This window comes from Homarus americanus, unplaced genomic scaffold (assembly GCF_018991925.1).
Source record: "Homarus americanus isolate GMGI-L3 unplaced genomic scaffold, GMGI_Hamer_2.0 scaffold57980, whole genome shotgun sequence".
Lineage (NCBI taxonomy): Eukaryota > Metazoa > Arthropoda > Malacostraca > Decapoda > Nephropidae > Homarus > Homarus americanus.
Window position 1 is genome coordinate 22,679,916 of NW_024716703.1, and position 20,055 is coordinate 22,699,970.

Genomic DNA, 20,055 nt, shown 5'->3' on the forward strand with positions numbered 1-20,055 from the left:
TTTTACTCCTTACCATTGCATTATGCGAGATAGTCAACAGGAAGTGATCTTTCCTGAGTTTCTCTCACACCCTTCACGCCAGCCAGCTGGGGCTGGGGGCAGGCATTGTACATCTAGCAGCGAAGGGAGACTCGAGGACAAGTCAGCCAACAATCAAAGCGTTCGCAGTTGCTTACGCATCTAAATTTTGTGAGCAATTCTGAGGGTTTTACCCCCCCTCCCCCAACATTGCCCCTAATTATTGCCACAACGCAAAGTTGTTTCTTTGCTTTTTTTACCACAATGGGCAAGAGGAAAGATTTAACAAAAGAGCGGATAGCATCAATTATTATTAGTCTGCATACAGGCAAGAAACCTGTAAAGGAAATATCAAGAATTGTTGGTATGAGTGAACAATCAGTTCAGATTTGGAATAAACGATTTCGAGATGAAGGCGGATTAGCAATCCCAGTGCACGTTGGACGGCCAGGGAAGGCTTGAAAAACTTCCCAATGCATGTTAACTGTTCTTAAGAGGCAACTTGATGCTAATCCATGTCTGTCAGCACAGGAATTGAAAGAAAAAACCCTGTACTTCTATGGTGATGTTTCTTTAAGTGCCGTTCACCGCTGTATCTATGACGACCTGCAGTTTCGTGGCCACCGCGCACGCAAGAAGCCACTCCTCACCCTTGTCCAGAGGATGTGTGGGGTCACTTTTGCCAAGGGTAACGCTCAGTGGGATACGACCAAGTGGCAGCAGGTGCTGTGGAGTGACGAGGCAACGTTTTCTTTTACTGGAAGTTGTACTTTTAATGTTCACTTTTAGCACAGTTAAGCATCCTGAGTCACTAATGGTGTGGGATTGTTTCTCGTACATTGGAACTGGTGATCTTGTTGTGCTACCTAGGAATGTGATGATGAACCAATTTAACTACTTGGAGCTGCTTTGTGATTATTTGCTCGGGTCTTTTGAAAAATGCCGCGCTGATGTGTTTATGCAGAATGGTACCCCGTATCACACAGCAAAATCTTAAATACAATGGCTTGTTGACTGTCAGGTAGACTTCATAAGTGATTGGCCTAGCAATTTGTCAGACCTTAACCCGAAAGAAAATAAGTGGAGCATTATCAAGCTTTGTCTACAAGGCAAGGACACAAATATCGTCCCCGAGCTGGAGGCAGCCATTCTGAGGAGTGGAATAATTTAGATCCACAAATAATCCACAACTTGGCAGAGTCAGTTCCTTCACACTTGCAGGAGTGTATCAACAGAAAAGGGAGGCCTTTAGACTACCGGAAGTTTGTTAACTTCTCAGATAAATTTTTTATTGATATTTCCACTTGTTGTTTATGTCCGTCATGACCCCGCGCATAATGCGATGGCCAGGAGCGTACAGTATTAGCCTGAGAACATTACTGTAACTAACAATTTGGCAGACTATTCTGTAATACAATATTGATACCAATGAGATACAAATTATTGTAAATAATTTTCTTGAACTATAAACTATTTAACAATATTATACCATACTTACTCTAACTTCAGTACGTCTGGGCTCTGTTGTGAGATCACATTTTGTTCCATTCACGTAAAATTGACTGTGAAACCTCTGAAGACGGTTCTTGGTTTCTGAGCTGTTCCTCCAGTTATATTCTGATTCATATTTGCCCAAAATAATTATGGGACCAGTGGCTTTATTGTCTGAAAAATTTAAGAGTCAAAATTTTTTCACTATGATAGCTACATATTTTCTCTTACATACATATGTTTAAAATATAAATATTGTTTTGAATATACAGTAATAGATATTGAAAATTACACATTTATCTACACGTATAAGTATACTGTATGCATTATAAATGAAGGACTGATCCTAAAACTCCATTTACGGATGAGCCCAAAAATAAGCGGCTTGTGTACACTGTATAATGTGTTCACTAGGGTCTTGGTTTAGGACACAGCAGCCTGCTATTAGTCACGGGGACTAATATAAACGATAAATAAACCTCCCCTACAGCATCTGAAATAAATAATTTTTCCCACATGAACACATGACATCACATACGTCACCGTGCATCTCATCTTTCTTCAGGATTAGTCATACTGGTTTCCTAGGCTTCAATCCTCACTCATTCATGGCAGACTTCCAAACTAACCCATGAGAGAAAAAAAATTTTCAGCTGCCTAGTTACAGTACTGTATTCACATTGAGGCCAGCACTTATCTTTCTAATGAATAAGCAGAGATAAAAAACTACCATAACTCCTTCCACACGCCCAGCAGCTGGGAAAGTGTAGTGGTAATTCATCCTGATTTACAAATGAGCTTGAGTTGAATGCATCACGTATGTGCTGTGTCATGAGACCTTGTTGCTTCCAGCTATATATACAAATACAGCTTTTTTATCACCCTTTCTAAGGGTCAAATATGCTTGTGAGTGATAAGGTTAATCTTTCAGATTATTGCCCAAGTTGGCATTGGTTTGGGCTTCCCTGGGCTCCTGAAACTACATCATGCATAATCATGAGTTATGTAATAACAAGCCACAATAAAAAAATCATAGTTCAAATTATATTACTGTACCTTCCAAGTGGTACTGCTTGATTACTGAACCATAGCAAAATTCGTATGTCCACCAGTCAACAGTTTTAATAAGGCAGGGGGCTGTCTCCATAGGTTTCAGAAGAACTGAAAATTAAAGCTTATATGAATAATATTGTACAGTAAAGGAAATTCTGTGGTACATTAATTCATTTCCAATACTAAACTAAGATTGCACATAATTTTAAGACTAAATTACAGTAGAATATTATTACATATCATAAGTACAGGTATTTACAGCCATGAAAATTCACAAGCACCATACATATATATGTGGGGCAGTTTTGGTAAATGATGGAGGATTTGGGACAAAGCTTCCTCAATGAATAAAAAATATTAAAATGCAGTTTATTGCCAATACAGTAATAGCTTTTGAGGAAAAATAAATGTATGTTTCATGTGTCAAGTTCACCATACAGTACTGTACACAAAAATACATGTAGTTTTTTACAAAAGTAACTGTCTCACTAAGTATGAATAGAATGAAGATACAGTACTGTAATCTGAAAATGTCACTTTAAAGTTGGAGAGAGACATGAGCATGGAATAATTTTTTTTTTATACAGTACAGTAACACTAAATTTCATACTAAAATTACAATGGAAAAATGTCTCTTAAATATGAATGATTAAAATGCTGTACAGATACAGTAGTCAAATGTATGAGACAATTATATACCAGCACCAGTAAACACCAACAAGAATGATGACTGTGACAGTTGGGCTACAGTTTAAGGTTTGTATTTCATCCAGATTAGTCAAAGATAACAGACAAGCTTACCACAGTAAGAGTAAGTTACTCAAGAGAGATGCAAAGTCAGGGATGCTGTGTACAGTGAACCTTTACAGGGGTTCCACTGATGCTTGCTGGTGTCATCAATTAGATAAATCTAACAGCCTAATAAAAACTTAGAATAACACACATTCGTGGCATTCTGTGAATGCTAATATTTTAAATGTGGACTTAGGTAATACAGTACTGTATTGGGCTAAACCAATAAAAGATTACTGCATTCAATCTTCTTTATTACATGGACAACATTCATACTCTTCTTGCCAAACCTATGGCACGACCAAATGTGCCATAGTATTAGGAGAAATGTTACTTTTGTGTGTTTGCTGCCTGCTACAATAATATACTATATCATACAGGTGGAATAAATAAGCTGGTAATGATAAGTGATGATATAATTGCATCTGTAAGTCATATATGGTAAGAACATAAGAACATAAGGAGTCTGCAATAGGCCGGTTGGTCTGTGCATGGCAGCTCCTGTCGAGAGTTACTACCACTCTCTATCATCCATGAATCTATCTAGCCTCCTTTTGAAACTTTCCAGAGTTCCCGCACTTACTACAAAGTTGCTAAGCTTGTTCCACTCGTCCACCACCCTATTTGTGAACCAGTTTCTTCCTATCTCCCTCCTAAACCTAAACTTATCCAACTTGAATCCGTTGCTCCGAGTCCTATCCTGCTCGGATATTATAAGAACTTTATCTATATCCCCTTTATTGATTCCTTTCACCCACTTAAATACTTCTATCATATCTCCCCGCACTCTTCGTCTTTCTAGGGAATGCAAGTTAAGTTTCTTTAACCTATCCTGATATGGAAGGTTTCTAAGTCCCGGAATCATTTCTGTCATTCTTCGCTGCACCGACTCTAGTGAATTTATATCCATTCTATAATAGGGGCACCAGAACTGGACCACATAATCGAGGTGCAGCCTGACTAGCGCAAGATATAGTTGCAATAAGACATCTGCACTCTTGTTACTTACACTTCTAGATATAAAACCCAATACTCTGTTTGCCTTATTTCGAACATTAACGCACTGTTTTCTAGGCCGTAGGTCCGGGCTTACAAGTACCCCTAGGTCTCTTTCACAAGTCGACTTCTCTAGGTTGATGTTGTTAAGGCTGTATACATTATAAGTATTTGTTCTTCCAATATTAAGTACGCTGCACTTGCTGGTGTTGAATTTCATTTGCCATTTTTCAGACCACCCCTGGCTGACCAGACATAGACTGTTTCAGAATAGGTGTTATGTCATTGTTGGATGGATATAATGACGTTTAGCTAAATTTCATAAGTTATATCTAAGCCAGTGCTTTGCAGAAAGAAATTTCTAACTGCATGAATGTACAGCAAAAACAAAAGTCGTGTCATGGAATTTGGTGAAAACATATGCTGAAGGGTTGAAACTTTTGGTGCACTCTGCCTTGTGGTAGGAGGCTCTCATAATGTTTCATGAGTTATACTGTATTTAATCTTCGGTCAAAACCGCGACACGACTTTTGTCTTTGACTGTACAATGCTCTTTTAAAATTTGCAGTCCTTCATGTAGGTCACCAGGCATTGGTACAATATAGGATATTCTTTCAGCCGCTCTTGTATTTTTGTATTACACTGATTATTTATCAAACAACTCTCTAAACAATGAATCTTCACAAAAAAGGTTCTAAATGTTAATTTTTCTTTCTTTTGGCAGATTTACAACTGTCTTTCTACAAACCTTCATCCAGGCCTTTAAGAATAATCGATGTTTTAGATAGCACTGAAAATAAATCTCATGTTTCTGCCAAGTCAAGTAACAAGATATACATCATACCGCCAGAACAAGTTACAGGCGACATTACTGATAAAGATTCAGTAGACGAAGATGGTGGTGGTACCATGAATAAATTGCCAGGAAACCTGGTTAAACAGCCATGAGAACAGGATGAATCAAAATATGTGAGAGGAAAAAAATGGTATTCAAGCTTGGTAACCTATTTTATTGATACAGTAATGAATAATGCATGGCAACCACATCAGAAGTGTAACCCCAATGCATCCATAGATCTGCTGCCTTTTTGAAGATGTGTTGCACGGTTTTATTTAGAACAATATTATAATTCACTACACCAAGTAAAAAGAGGAAGACCATCTATCAATGTGCCAGATAGTAGATATGATCAGTTTGGGCAATAGGCGATTCCCCAAGAAAATCAATGCCAGTGCACACTGTCATCAAAATACACTACAAGATATGAAAAATGCCAGAAAGGAGTCCCTGTGAACTGCTTCAAAGAGTATTGTCGATAATAATATATAGAAAAGATATATTGGTCATTTTTATATTGGTGATGCATAGAGGCCAATATTATTGTAATACAAAATGTATTTAAATTTTTAATCATAAATGTACAGATATTTTACAAGATGTAACATGTTTCAGCATATCACACAGTAGCAAAAAATTTAATTTTCATTTTGTGTTTGGGTAATGCCCTGAGGCTTATGTAATTGTAGCATAATTTTTTTTAATGCATTTTTTAAAAGTTTGTGGATTTTAAGGGTAATTCATTTACTGTACTATATGTAATTTTAAAGCCAAATTTCACCATAATTATAACATGCATACCTCTTCTAACGTATTTTTAACATATCAGCCGATATTTCTGAATTCTGCTGAGTGGCCATTTCCAGAGTAACCTGAATCTTCTACTAAAATTGGACTAATTCCTTGACAAAAATTTCCCTTTTATACATCATTCTCACCACCATAAGATGATATTCTGAACAGTTTTAATGAGCTATCACAGGCAATCAAAACTTTCAATGTATGATTTATTATATGAAGGACATTATTGAAGCCAAGACTGGGATAACCACAATAAAGGCTGATTATTGAACTTATCTGAGATCTTCAGTTGTATTGGTATGCTATACAAAACTTGGTTACAATCAAACATTACATGTTCTAATTATTGTGTTCACATCTCATAGATAAATGGGTGGGTAGACAAAAAGACAAGCAGAACATGCATTCCTAAATCCCTTCATGGGATGGTGGGGAACAATAAGCACGAGTACAAACCACTAATGAACCTACCAGAAATATCCACCAACTGATCAAATATATCGTCATCATGTTTGAGGTCCGAGTCTAAAGGAGCAACACTAGGCAAAGAACATATATATTCCTGCCCATGTTTATTCACGACAGTCATCACCTCTCCATCCCAACCCTGAAACAGAACAAAATTATCTGTTCAACAAGACAGATAAAATACAGGTACTGTACTGTATAAGATATAGTTTTGCACCTTAAATCAAAATATAAAAAGCTTTACAAAAAATGGAGAACCCACATATAAGGAGATAGAGCAAAAAAAATTTTAATAACAATTTATGGTATTTTTGCCAGAAATTTACAGTTCGTGTTTTTTTACTACTCTATTTCACTTAAAGAAATGCAATTTTGGTCACACAAAGTAAGCAGGGCTTTGAAGTAAAGGGAAATTGTGGACTAAAAACATACAAAAAGCTGACAAAACCAAACTTAATGAAAACTAACGACTCTCAAATATCAATGCATGTATACATATCAAATTTAGTCTAACCAGAGAAACCAGAAGGCCCTGACCTAACCTCCTATCCGAAACTTAGCATAACCCAACAAGACAAAAGAAAAAACAACGGAACGTAAAGAAACCAAACCTGAAAAAAAAAAGGAAAAAAAAAACTGAAAAATATAAATTTATGATGAAAACGCGGGTAACTGCATCCAAACGAGTATCATGTGACATCAACAACCCTGCTGATTGGCTGAGTAAGAAGTAAATATTGTATATCGTCACAAACTTGTACTCTCGAGTGAAATCGAAGTGAAAATAACTCAAAATACATAAATTTCCAACGGGAACGGTATAGAGCAAAGTATTATTATTTTATCTATTTTTTGGTTCTACCTCCCTATAGTATACGAATCAATATAAAGTTCCATGAATGGTCACTACGGACTATTAACCAATATTTCATAAAAAAGTTCTCATTCGCGTCCTTGTAATGAAAACACTGATAACACACAAAAACACAAAGAGAATCACATAGTGCTCCTGCATCAATTAAATGAGGTAAGATTGTGTTGTATTAGGACTTTCTGTAGGTTAGGGAAGGTTAGATCAGGTTCTCAAAGGTTTGATTTTCTGTTTTTTAGTGTTTTAAGAGGTCATTTTCCCTCACATTCAAAGCCCTGCCCACTTTCTGCAAATCCTTGGTGTATCTCTCTAAATACCCGTCATACATCAGCGACGAAAATAAAGGTCACTTTCTTTTAATTACCATGGAAAACATAATAAAATATACTTTGGATATCAAGTTCCCATTATGGTCACTAATGAGTCTTTACCCATGAAAGTAAATTTAAAAATTGCCCACACAAATTAAGCAAAAAAAAAAATACAGCAGTAAATACTGAAGTTGAGCCAGTACAGTACGCACTAGTGCAAAAATTAGATCTGGTTAATGTCATATTGTTTATCCCTACCGTACTTCACTATCATATATTCGGTAATATTGCAGCAAACAGCAACCACAGAATTCCGGAAATTCACTACACTCAATCGATAGAATTATTTTTTCTACGATAATTTTCTTATATTACATTAGGTTAGGTTAGGTTAGGTTAGGTTAGGTAACACATTTTTTTATCAGATTCTTTGGTTGCTGTAATCTGCAATTTTACCATAAATTCACTTTATCCATTAAACAAAACTTTTCTGTAAAATTTTCATGGGAAAATATCTTTTAGTGTTGGTCTGTCAATAATTTCCCTATATTTTGTGTCTACTGTATACCAGTAAATACTACTACAGTGTGAACAATAATATTCCTTACGCTCAGCTGACACATAAATAATAATTATCAAACAAAAAAAGATAAGAATAATTGTGAATATACATTAATTCAACTAGGAAGTAACTGGTAATGGAAGGTAAATATGAATGACTTGCTAAGCTGGAGCAACCATCTTACCTGGTCCTTTACCACTGGTTTATTTAAGATGTCAATCGCATAGTGGATTGAATTGATTTCATCCACGTTGAGGACAGTGTTTACAGCAGTAACTACAGTAATGAGAGAACAAATAATGATATATCCACTAGACCCGGGCATCTTGTTCACACCACCAACTATGTGGCGTCTGCTCGGCTCCACCTGACACTTTAACACTACTACATTCTGGAGTCTGTGCATGTGTAATTATTTCTATGATAAATTTCTCTCAGCAAGAAACTGCACTATTGCCACTAGCCTTTTGAATACTTGCTGCCAGTACTTTGCATGTTTATTAATAGTTAGTTCACGTTCTTTGTCAATAGTCTGTCCACTATAATGTCTTTGGTATAACTCCCAGAATTGCCATGTGGCTTCCAAATGGTTTTTAGAATTTTCATGCTCATACAACCTTGTATCGTATACAGTTTAAAACTAACACACGTGTGTGCGGGGCCCCCTTGCGGCGCGGGGCCCAATTTGATTAAATTGGTCAAATAGGCTTAAAACCGGCCCTGAGGACAGGAGGCAGAGGAGGAGGGGGGAGGAGAGCATTATGGAGAAGAGGTGGAAGGAGAGGAGTCATCCTTCCTATCCCTCTTTGGTGACTGTCTTACAGGCACTTTGTCTGTTTATTTATAATTTCTTTCTTAGTTTCAAGGGTTATTAGCTTTCTCACTGCTTTTGACGATTCATTGTTACAATTGTACACTTGTATAACAAAATAATTATAAAAAAACACGAATTTCCACATCAAAAGACGAAATTTCAACAATAACAGTGGTGCACAATGAGACAAAGATGGCGCCTGACGCTCTTGTTGTGGGTCGCGGTACAACAATATTCATGCGCCAGGCGAAATAGTCCGGTATTCATCCGCGTTCGTTGTAGGAGTTGCGTTCGTTATAGCATTCTCAATTTTATAGGTAAAACCGTTCGTTATAGGAATATTCATAGTAGAATCCGTTCGTTATAGCAATCTAAAGTAAGTTTGTATATTTTCAGCCACCGGCTGCAACTCTATTAATAAACCGTTTATTATTATTATTATTATTATTATTATTATTATAAATCTTGGATGGAAAACATAAACTCGGGTCATTTTTCGCGTTATCACTCGCCACTAATACGAGAGGACACAATTTCAAGCTCGCCAAAGTGTCACGTAGGACCGATAAAAGGAATTACTTCTTCACTTTCACAGCTTAGTGAAAGTACTGGGCTTCAAATTAGCCCTTGACAAGACTACCAAGAACAATGGAGGGCTTCTACCCAGGCCACTGGCCCCTTCCCTCGTCATTATGGCCATTTTTAATTTAGGTGGTCATTAGGCAAAGTAGATTGGTAAATCGATAATGGAGTCTTTGGGTTCAGAACTAATTATATATATATATATATATATATATATATATATATATATATATATATATATATATATACAGGTATATATATTGTCATTGAAATGCACATTTATGTTTTCCATTTACGAATATACTGACTGACAAATTGTAGACTACAGAAACTTTACAAATAGAGATCTTTGCAATATATGAATTACTTACTTGAGGAACAAAATAATATGACCTACTTGTTTCAGAAAAAGGGAGAAGTGGACACCTTTAATCGCTTCTATATGTGGATGGCACTTTTAATATTTTATTTGGTTATCGCCAGAAGATTTTATTCAGCAAAGAGGGGACCCAGTTCACAATCTCTGATAATCACAAACAATCATAATATAATACTGTATAAGCACTTTAGCTTAGTATAGGGTATAAACAAAACAAACACTGAGACACAAGCCTAAAGCAAAACATAGGATACGAAAATTAATGCAAACGAACATATTCATAATATACATATTAAATAAATTAGAAATATATACTAACTGGATAAATTTATCATAGAAATAATTACACATGCACAGACTCCAGAATGTAGTAGTGTTAAAGTGTCAGGTGGAGCCGAGCAGACGCCACATAGTTGGTGGTGTGAACAAGATGCCCGGGTCTAGTGGATATATCATTATTTGTTCTCTCATTACTGTAGTTACTGCTGTAAACACTGTCCTCAACGTGGATGAAATCAATTCAATCCACTATGCGATTGACATCTTAAATAAACCAGTGGTAAAGGACCAGGTAAGATGGTTGCTCCAGCTTAGCAAGTCATTCATATTTACCTTCCATTACCAGTTACTTCCTAGTTGAATTAATGTATATTCACAATTATTCTTATCTTTTTTTGTTTGATAATTATTATTTATGTGTCAGCTGAGCGTAAGGAATATTATTGTTCACACTGTAGTAGTATTTACTGGTATACAGTAGACACAAAATATAGGGAAATTATTGACAGACCAACACTAAAAGATATTTTCCCATGAAAATTTTACAGAAAAGTTTTGTTTAATGGATAAAGTGAATTTATGGTAAAATTGCAGATTACAGCAACCAAAGAATCTGATAAAAAAATGTGTTACCTAACCTAACCTAATGTAATATAAGAAAATTATCGTAGAAAAAATAATTCTATCGATTGAGTGTAGTGAATTTCCGGAATTCTGTGGTTGCTGTTTGCTGCAATATTACCGAATATATGATAGTGAAGTACGGTAGGGATAAACAATATGACATTAACCAGATCTAATTTTTGCACTAGTGCGTACTGTACTGGCTCAACTTCAGTATTTACTGCTGTATTTTTTTTTTGCTTAATTTGTGTGGGCAATTTTTAAATTTACTTTCATGGGTAAAGACTCATTAGTGACCATAATGGGAACTTGATATCCAAAGTATATTTTATTATGTTTTCCATGGTAATTAAAAGAAAGTGACCTTTATTTTCGTCGCTGATGTATGACGGGTATTTAGAGAGATACACCAAGGATTTGCAGAAAGTGGGCAGGGCTTTGAATGTGAGGGAAAATGACCTCTTAAAACACTAAAAAACAGAAAATCAAACCTTTGAGAACCTGATCTAACCTTCCCTAACCTACAGAAAGTCCTAATACAACACAATCTTACCTCATTTAATTGATGCAGGAGCACTATGTGATTCTCTTTGTGTTTTTGTGTGTTATCAGTGTTTTCATTACAAGGACGCGAATGAGAACTTTTTTATGAAATATTGGTTAATAGTCCGTAGTGACCATTCATGGAACTTTATATTGATTCGTATACTATAGGGAGGTAGAACCAAAAAATAGATAAAATAATAATACTTTGCTCTATACCGTTCCCGTTGGAAATTTATGTATTTTGAGTTATTTTCACTTCGATTTCACTCGAGAGTACAAGTTTGTGACGATATACAATATTTACTTCTTACTCAGCCAATCAGCAGGGTTGTTGATGTCACATGATACTCGTTTGGATGCAGTTACCCGCGTTTTCATCATAAATTTATATTTTTCAGTTTTTTTTTTTCCTTTTTTTTTTTCAGGTTTGGTTTCTTTACGTTCTGTTGTTTTTTCTTTTGTCTTGTTGGGTTATGCTAAGTTTCGGATAGGAGGTTAGGTCAGGGCCTTCTGGTTTCTCTGGTTAGACTAAATTTGATATGTATACATGCATTGATATTTGAGAGTCGTTAGTTTTCATTAAGTTTGGTTTTGTCAGCTTTTTGTATGTTTTTAGTCCACAATTTCCCTTTACTTCAAAGCCCTGCTTACTTTGTGTGACCAAAATTGCATTTCTTTAAGTGAAATAGAGTAGTAAAAAAACACGAACTGTAAATTTCTGGCAAAAATACCATAAATTGTTACTAAAATTTTTTTTGCTCTATCTCCTTATATGTGGGTTCTCCATTTTTTGTAAAGCTTTTTATATTTTGATTTAAGGTGCAAAACTATATCTTATACAGTACAGTACCTGTATTTTATCTGTCTTGTTGAACAGATAATTTTGTTCTGTTTCAGGGTTGGGATGGAGAGGTGATGACTGTCGTGAATAAACATGGGCAGGAATATATATGTTCTTTGCCTAGTGTTGCTCCTTTAGACTCGGACCTCAAACATGATGACGATATATTTGATCAGTTGGTGGATATTTCTGGTAGGTTCATTAGTGGTTTGTACTCGTGCTTATTGTTCCCCACCATCCCATGAAGGGATTTAGGAATGCATGTTCTGCTTGTCTTTTTGTCTACCCACCCATTTATCTATGAGATGTGAACACAATAATTAGAACATGTAATGTTTGATTGTAACCAAGTTTTGTATAGCATACCAATACAACTGAAGATCTCAGATAAGTTCAATAATCAGCCTTTATTGTGGTTATCCCAGTCTTGGCTTCAATAATGTCCTTCATATAATAAATCATACATTGAAAGTTTTGATTGCCTGTGATAGCTCATTAAAACTGTTCAGAATATCATCTTATGGTGGTGAGAATGATGTATAAAAGGGAAATTTTTGTCAAGGAATTAGTCCAATTTTAGTAGAAGATTCAGGTTACTCTGGAAATGGCCACTCAGCAGAATTCAGAAATATCGGCTGATATGTTAAAAATACGTTAGAAGAGGTATGCATGTTATAATTATGGTGAAATTTGGCTTTAAAATTACATATAGTACAGTAAATGAATTACCCTTAAAATCCACAAACTTTTAAAAAATGCATTAAAAAAAATTATGCTACAATTACATAAGCCTCAGGGCATTACCCAAACACAAAATGAAAATTAAATTTTTTGCTACTGTGTGATATGCTGAAACATGTTACATCTTGTAAAATATCTGTACATTTATGATTAAAAATTTAAATACATTTTGTATTACAATAATATTGGCCTCTATGCATCACCAATATAAAAATGACCAATATATCTTTTCTATATATTATTATCGACAATACTCTTTGAAGCAGTTCACAGGGACTCCTTTCTGGCATTTTTCATATCTTGTAGTGTATTTTGATGACAGTGTGCACTGGCATTGATTTTCTTGGGGAATCGCCTATTGCCCAAACTGATCATATCTACTATCTGGCACATTGATAGATGGTCTTCCTCTTTTTACTTGGTGTAGTGAATTATAATATTGTTCTAAATAAAACCGTGCAACACATCTTCAAAAAGGCAGCAGATCTATGGATGCATTGGGGTTACACTTCTGATGTGGTTGCCATGCATTATTCATTACTGTATCAATAAAATAGGTTACCAAGCTTGAATACCATTTTTTTCCTCTCACATATTTTGATTCATCCTGTTCTCATGGCTGTTTAACCAGGTTTCCTGGCAATTTATTCATGGTACCACCACCATCTTCGTCTACTGAATCTTTATCAGTAATGTCGCCTGTAACTTGTTCTGGCGGTATGATGTATATCTTGTTACTTGACTTGGCAGAAACATGAGATTTATTTTCAGTGCTATCTAAAACATCGATTATTCTTAAAGGCCTGGATGAAGGTTTGTAGAAAGACAGTTGTAAATCTGCCAAAAGAAAGAAAAATTAACATTTAGAACCTTTTTTGTGAAGATTCATTGTTTAGAGAGTTGTTTGATAAATAATCAGTGTAATACAAAAATACAAGAGCGGCTGAAAGAATATCCTATATTGTACCAATGCCTGGTGACCTACATGAAGGACTGCAAATTTTAAAAGAGCATTGTACAGTCAAAGACAAAAGTCGTGTCGCGGTTTTGACCGAAGATTAAATACAGTATAACTCATGAAACATTATGAGAGCCTCCTACCACAAGGCAGAGTGCACCAAAAGTTTCAACCCTTCAGCATATGTTTTCACCAAATTCCATGACACGACTTTTGTTTTTGCTGTACATTCATGCAGTTAGAAATTTCTTTCTGCAAAGCACTGGCTTAGATATAACTTATGAAATTTAGCTAAACGTCATTATATCCATCCAACAATGACATAACACCTATTCTGAAACAGTCTATGTCTGGTCAGCCAGGGGTGGTCTGAAAAATGGCAAATGAAATTCAACACCAGCAAGTGCAGCGTACTTAATATTGGAAGAACAAATACTTATAATGTATACAGCCTTAACAACATCAACCTAGAGAAGTCGACTTGTGAAAGAGACCTAGGGGTACTTGTAAGCCCGGACCTACGGCCTAGAAAACAGTGCGTTAATGTTCGAAATAAGGCAAACAGAGTATTGGGTTTTATATCTAGAAGTGTAAGTAACAAGAGTGCAGATGTCTTATTGCAACTATATCTTGCGCTAGTCAGGCTGCACCTCGATTATGTGGTCCAGTTCTGGTGCCCCTATTATAGAATGGATATAAATTCACTAGAGTCGGTGCAGCGAAGAATGACAGAAATGATTCCGGGACTTAGAAACCTTCCATATCAGGATAGGTTAAAGAAACTTAACTTGCATTCCCTAGAAAGACGAAGAGTGCGGGGAGATATGATAGAAGTATTTAAATGGGTGAAAGGAATCAATAAAGGGGATATAGATAAAGTTCTTATAATATCCGAGCAGGATAGGACTCGGAGCAACGGATTCAAGTTGGATAAGTTTAGGTTTAGGAGGGAGATAGGAAGAAACTGGTTCACAAATAGGGTGGTGGACGAGTGGAACAAGCTTAGCAACTTTGTAGTAAGTGCTGGAACTCTGGAAAGTTTCAAAAGGAGGCCGGATAGATTCATGGATGATAGAGAGTGGTAGTAACTCTCGACAGGAGCTGCCATGCATAGGCCAACCGGCCTATTGCAGACTCCTTATTTTCTTATGTTCTTACCATATATGACTTACAGATGCAATTATATCATCACTTATCATTACCAGCTTATTTATTCCTGTATGATAGTATATTATTTTGTAGCAGGCAGCAAACACACAAAAGTAACATTTCTCCTAATACTATGGCACATTTAGTGCGTTCCATAGGTTTAATAAGTATATTGTCCATGTAATAAAAGAAGATTGAATGCAGTAATCTTTTATTGGTTTGCCCAATACAGTACTGTATTACCTAAGTCCACATTTAAAATATTAGCATTCACAGAATGCCACGAATGTGTGTTATTCTAAGTTTTATTAGGCTGTTAGATTTATCTAATTGATGACACCAGCAAGCATCAGTGGAACCCCTGTAAGGTTCACTGTACACAGCATCCTGACTTTGCATCTCTCTTGAGTAACTTACTCTTACTGTGGTAAGCTTGTCTGTTATCTTTGACTAATCTGGATGAAATACAAACCTTAAACTGTAGCCCAACTGTCACAGTCATCATTCTTGTTGGTGTTTACTGGTGCTGGTATATAATTGTCTCATACATTTGACTACTGTATCTGTACAGCATTTTAATCATTCATATTTAAGAGACATTTTCCATTGTAATTTTAGTATGAAATTTAGTGTTACTGTACTGTATAAAAAAAATTATTCCATGCTCATGTCTCTCCAACTTTAAAAGTGACATTTTCAGATTACAGTACTGTATCTTCATTCTATTCATACTTAAGTGAGACAGTTACTTTTGTAAAAACTACATGTATTTTGTGTACAGTACTGTATGGTGAACTTGACACATGAAACATACATTTATTTTTCCTCAAAAGCTATTACTGTATTGGCAATAAACTGCATTTTAATATTTTTTATTCATTGAGAAGCTTTGTCCCAAATCCTCCATCATTTACCAAAACCCTGCACCTGTATGGTGCTTGTGTGAATTTTCATGGCTGTAAATACCTGTACTTATGATATGTAATAATATTCTACTGTAATTTAGTCTTAAAATTATGTGCAATCTTAGTTTAATTGGAAATGAATTAATGTACCACAGAATTTCCTTTACTGTACAATATTATTCATATAAGCTTTAATTTTCAGTTCTTCTGAAACCTATGAGAACAAGCCCCTGCCTTATTAAAACTGTTGACTGGTGGACATACGAATTTTGCTATGGTTCAGTAATCAAGCAGTACCACTTGGAAGTACAGTAATATAATTTGAACTATGATTTTTTTTGTGGCTTGTTATTACATAACTCATGATTATGCATGATGTAGTTTCAGGAGCCCAGGAGCCCAAACCAATGCCAACTTGGGCAATAATCTGAAAGATTAACCTTATCACTCACAAGCATATTTGACCCTTAGAAAGGTGATAAAAAGCTGTATTGTATATATAGCTGGAAGCAAAGGTCTCATGACAGCATTACGTGATGCATTCAACTCAAGCTCATTTGTAAATCAGGATGAATTACCACTACACTTTCCCAGCTGCTGGGCGTGTGGAAGGAGTTATGGTAGTTTTATCTCTGCTTATTCATTAGAAAGATAAGTGCTGGCCTCAATGTGAATACAGTACTGTAACTAGGCAGCTGAAAATTTTTTTTCTCTCATGGGTTAGTTTGGAAGTCTGCCATGAATGAGTGAGGATTGAAGCCTAGAAACCAGTATGACTAATCCTGAAGAAAGATGAGATGCCGCAGGTGGCGTATGTGATGTCATGTGTTCATGTGGGAAAAATTATTTATTTCAGATGCTGTAGGGAGGTTTATTTATCGTTTATATTAGTCCCGTGACTAATAGCAGGCTGCTGTGTCCTAAACCAAGACCCTAGTGAACACATTATACAGTGTACACAAGCAGCTTATTTTGGGCTCATCCGTAAATGGAGTGGATCAGTCCTTCATTTATAATGCATACAGTATACTTATCTGCGTAGATAAATGTGTAATTTTCAATATCTATTACTGTATATTCAAAACAATATTTATATTTTAAACATATGTATGTAAGAGAAAATATGTAGCTATCATAGTGAAAAAAATTTTGACTCTTAAATTTTTCAGACAATAAAACCACTGGTCCCATAATTATTTTGGGCAAATATGAATCAGAATATAACTGGAGGAACAGCTCGAAACCAAGAACCGTCTTCAGAGGTTTCACAGTCAATTTTCGTGAATGGAACAAATGTGATCTCCAGAGCCCAGGCGTACTGAAGTTAGAGTAAGTATGGTATAATATTGTTAAATAGTTTATAGTTCAAGAAAATTATTTACAATAATTTGTATCTCATTAGTATCAATATTGTATTACAGAATAGTCTGCCAAATTGTTAGTTACAGTAATGTTCTCAGGCTAATACTATGCGCTCTGGCCATCGCATTATGTGGCGGGGTCATGACGGACATAAACAACAAGTGGAAATATCAATAAAAATTTATCTGAAGTTAACAAACTTCCGGTAGTCTAAAAGCCTCCCTTTTCTGTTGATACACTCCTGCAAGTGTGAAGAACTGACTCTGCCAAGTTGTGGATTATTTGTGGGTCTTATTCCTCCTCAGAATGGCTGCCTCCAGCTTGGGGCGATATTTGTGTCCTTGCCTTGTAGACAAAGCTTGATAATGCTCCACTTATTTTCTTTCGGGTTAAGGTCTGACAAATTGCTAGGCCAATCACTTATGAAGTCTACCTGACAGTCAACAAGCCATTGTATTTAAGATTTTGCTGTGTGTCTGGAGGTACCATTCTGCATAAACACATCAGCGGCATTTTCAAAAGACCGAGCAAATAATCACCAAAACAGCTCCAAGTAGTTAAATTGGTTCATCATCACATTCCTAGGTAGCACAACAAGATTACCAGTTCAATGTACGAAGAAACAATCCCACACCATTAGTGACTCAGGATGTAACTGTGCTAAAAGTGAACATTAAAAGTACAACTTCCAGTAAAAAAACGTTACGTCCTCCCACAGCACCTGCTGCACTTGGTCGTATCACTGGCGTTACCCTTGGCAAAAGTGACCCCCTCACTCTGGACAAAGGGTGAGTGAACTCTTCGTCTTGTGATGGCCACAGAAACTGCAGGTCGTCATAGATACAGCGGTGAACGGCACTAAGAAACATCACCATAGAAGTACAGGGTTTTCTTTCAATTCCTGTGCTGACAGACATGGATTAGCATCAAGTTGCCTCTTAAGAACAGTTAACATGCATTGGGAAGTTTTCAAGCCTTCCTGGCCGTCAACGTGCACTGGGATTGCTAATCCGCCTTCATCTCGAAATCGTTTATTCCAAATCTGAACTGATTGTTCCTCCATACCAACAATTCTTGATATTTCCTTTACAGGTTTCCTGTATGCAGACTAATAATAATTGATGCTATCCGCTCTTTTGTTAAATCTTTCCTCTTGCCCATTGTGGTAAAAAAAGCAAAAAACAACTGCGTTGTGGCAATAATTAGGGGCAATGTTGGGGGAGGGGGGGTAAAACTCGTAAATCTTCGTTCACAAAATTCTGCGGGCAACTGGTGAACGTTTTGATTGTTGGCTGACTTGTCCTCGAGTCTCCCTTCGTTGCCAGATGTACAATGCCTGCCTCAGCCCAGCGTGGAAGGTGTGGCTTCAGGAAAGATCACTTCCTGTTGACCATCTCGCACATAATGCAATGGTAAGGAGTGTACTTGTATCCTCTTACAACATGTCTTTTAAGCCCTTAACACCCTTTACCAGGTGGTTCCCATACTACAGTAGTGTATAGGGTTAAACTGTATTAGACTTATGTATTCTCATTTTTATTTGGTTATAGTACAGTACACTGAATTATTTTTGTACTTTAATATATGCTTATAATTTAATTAAGCATTTTGTATGGCATTGACAAATATAAATCTTCAAAATGTAAAATATATACTCAGTTTTTCAAGGAAATTTTCATGCTGAAAATAATTGTAAAATTTTCTAAATGGATAAATTTCCTTCAGTTTGATAAAAAACTGATGTTTCCATAAAACAGTACAGTACTGTATTTAGAACACATTTTATCAATAAAGGTATAAGGACTTGATAGTGACTTGGGTGGCTGCACATATGGTGTGTCTGCTTCCTTGGCCCCCTGACACTGAGAGTGTTAAATTAAGCGATGACGATTGCCAGGACAGTACAAAGTCAGAATGTATATACTGTACTGTAATATGAAAGATGAAAATAAGCAAATTGTTAAAAAGAATGGAGAAGGATGAGGTTCACAACTCTTTTTATAGCAACAATGGTAGGTTATTACTGCACAACAGTTCATACCCGGTAACTGAAAATTGTCTGACATTGACCTCGTGAAAGAAGACCATTAAGTAGAGTATGTCTTTATTGTTTCTTTTTTTGAAGACGCATAAAATATTTTTGATACATACTGTAGTTTTTATTAAATAAGTTTCAAAGGTTTTGTGAATTAATATAAAATGAAGACATTCGATCAGCTGATGAAAACATAGTTTACCCCTCTGGCCTCAGTAGATGGCACCACGAGCAGGCATGTCATCTGCTAGCATAAACCAACCACTATGCCATTTCAAATAAGCAAAACGAAATCCCTCTTTTGTTCTTTTGCTTTATGAGTCACCTTGAGTCTGAATAAATGCAGTCTAGGAAGCAGTTTTTCGGACTCAGGAAATAAATTTGTATTGGAGTGAGAAAAATTAGTGTATGTTTTGGGGTTTCAGTCCCATGCCCTGCTCTTGCATGCTTTCTTTTTCCTTCTAACATGCAATGCTCATTTTTGACATGGTTGTCAATTACTTTTTTAGATTCGTTTAGCAGGAAACTTCTTAGGAAAGTATCTATGTGTTAAGTGGAGACTACCTGCTTTGTTCCTGGGTAGTGAAGTTAGCTGTAACTAAGTTTGATAATTTCCAGTAAGTTAGTTAATTTTGTAGG

The 20,055-nt window shown here is 35.9% G+C and overlaps 2 protein-coding genes across 9 annotated transcripts in view; both read right to left on the reverse strand.

The window, feature by feature from the left end:
* LOC121858334 (FK506-binding protein 5-like) overlaps positions 1 to 10,214 on the reverse strand; it is a 39,221-nt gene extending 29,007 nt beyond the window's left edge. Inside the window, exons 1-4 of one of the 8 annotated variants that reach the window (XM_042354725.1) lie at positions 9,969 to 10,212; positions 6,461 to 6,596; positions 2,566 to 2,670; positions 1,517 to 1,683 (exon numbers count right to left, since the gene is read on the reverse strand). The gene's annotated coding sequence lies outside the window, so the exon portion shown is untranslated. Of the gene's footprint in view, positions 1 to 1,516; positions 1,684 to 2,565; positions 2,671 to 6,460; positions 6,597 to 8,385; positions 8,598 to 9,968 lie in introns of those variants that run through there. The other 7 variants (XM_042354724.1, XM_042354723.1, XM_042354726.1 and 4 more) reach the window with 7 other exon arrangements.
* Positions 1,121 to 8,526, reverse strand: LOC121858412 (protein OS-9-like). Its single transcript, XM_042354859.1, has 5 exons — positions 8,386 to 8,526; positions 6,461 to 6,596; positions 2,566 to 2,670; positions 1,517 to 1,683; positions 1,121 to 1,168 (listed from the first exon to the last, which is right to left on the reverse strand). The coding sequence occupies exons 1-5, from the start codon at positions 8,524 to 8,526 to the stop codon at positions 1,121 to 1,123; spliced, it is 597 nt and encodes a 198-aa protein (XP_042210793.1).
* Positions 10,215 to 20,055: the final 9,841 nt, after the last annotated feature.

What these genes read in the sequence shown, in the direction of transcription:
- LOC121858412 (XM_042354859.1), bottom strand. Translation starts at nt 8,526, where the DNA reads ATGCCCGGGTCTAGTGGATATATCATTATTTGTTCTCTCATTACTGTA. An exon ending in AACCAGTGGTAAAGGACCAG is followed by an intron (nt 6,597 to 8,385) that starts GTAAGATGGTTG and finishes GTTCTGTTTCAG; the next exon opens with GGTTGGGATGGAGAGGTGAT. An exon ending in CAAGCAGTACCACTTGGAAG is followed by an intron (nt 1,684 to 2,565) that starts GTACAGTAATAT and finishes TAAATTTTTCAG; the next exon opens with ACAATAAAGCCACTGGTCCC.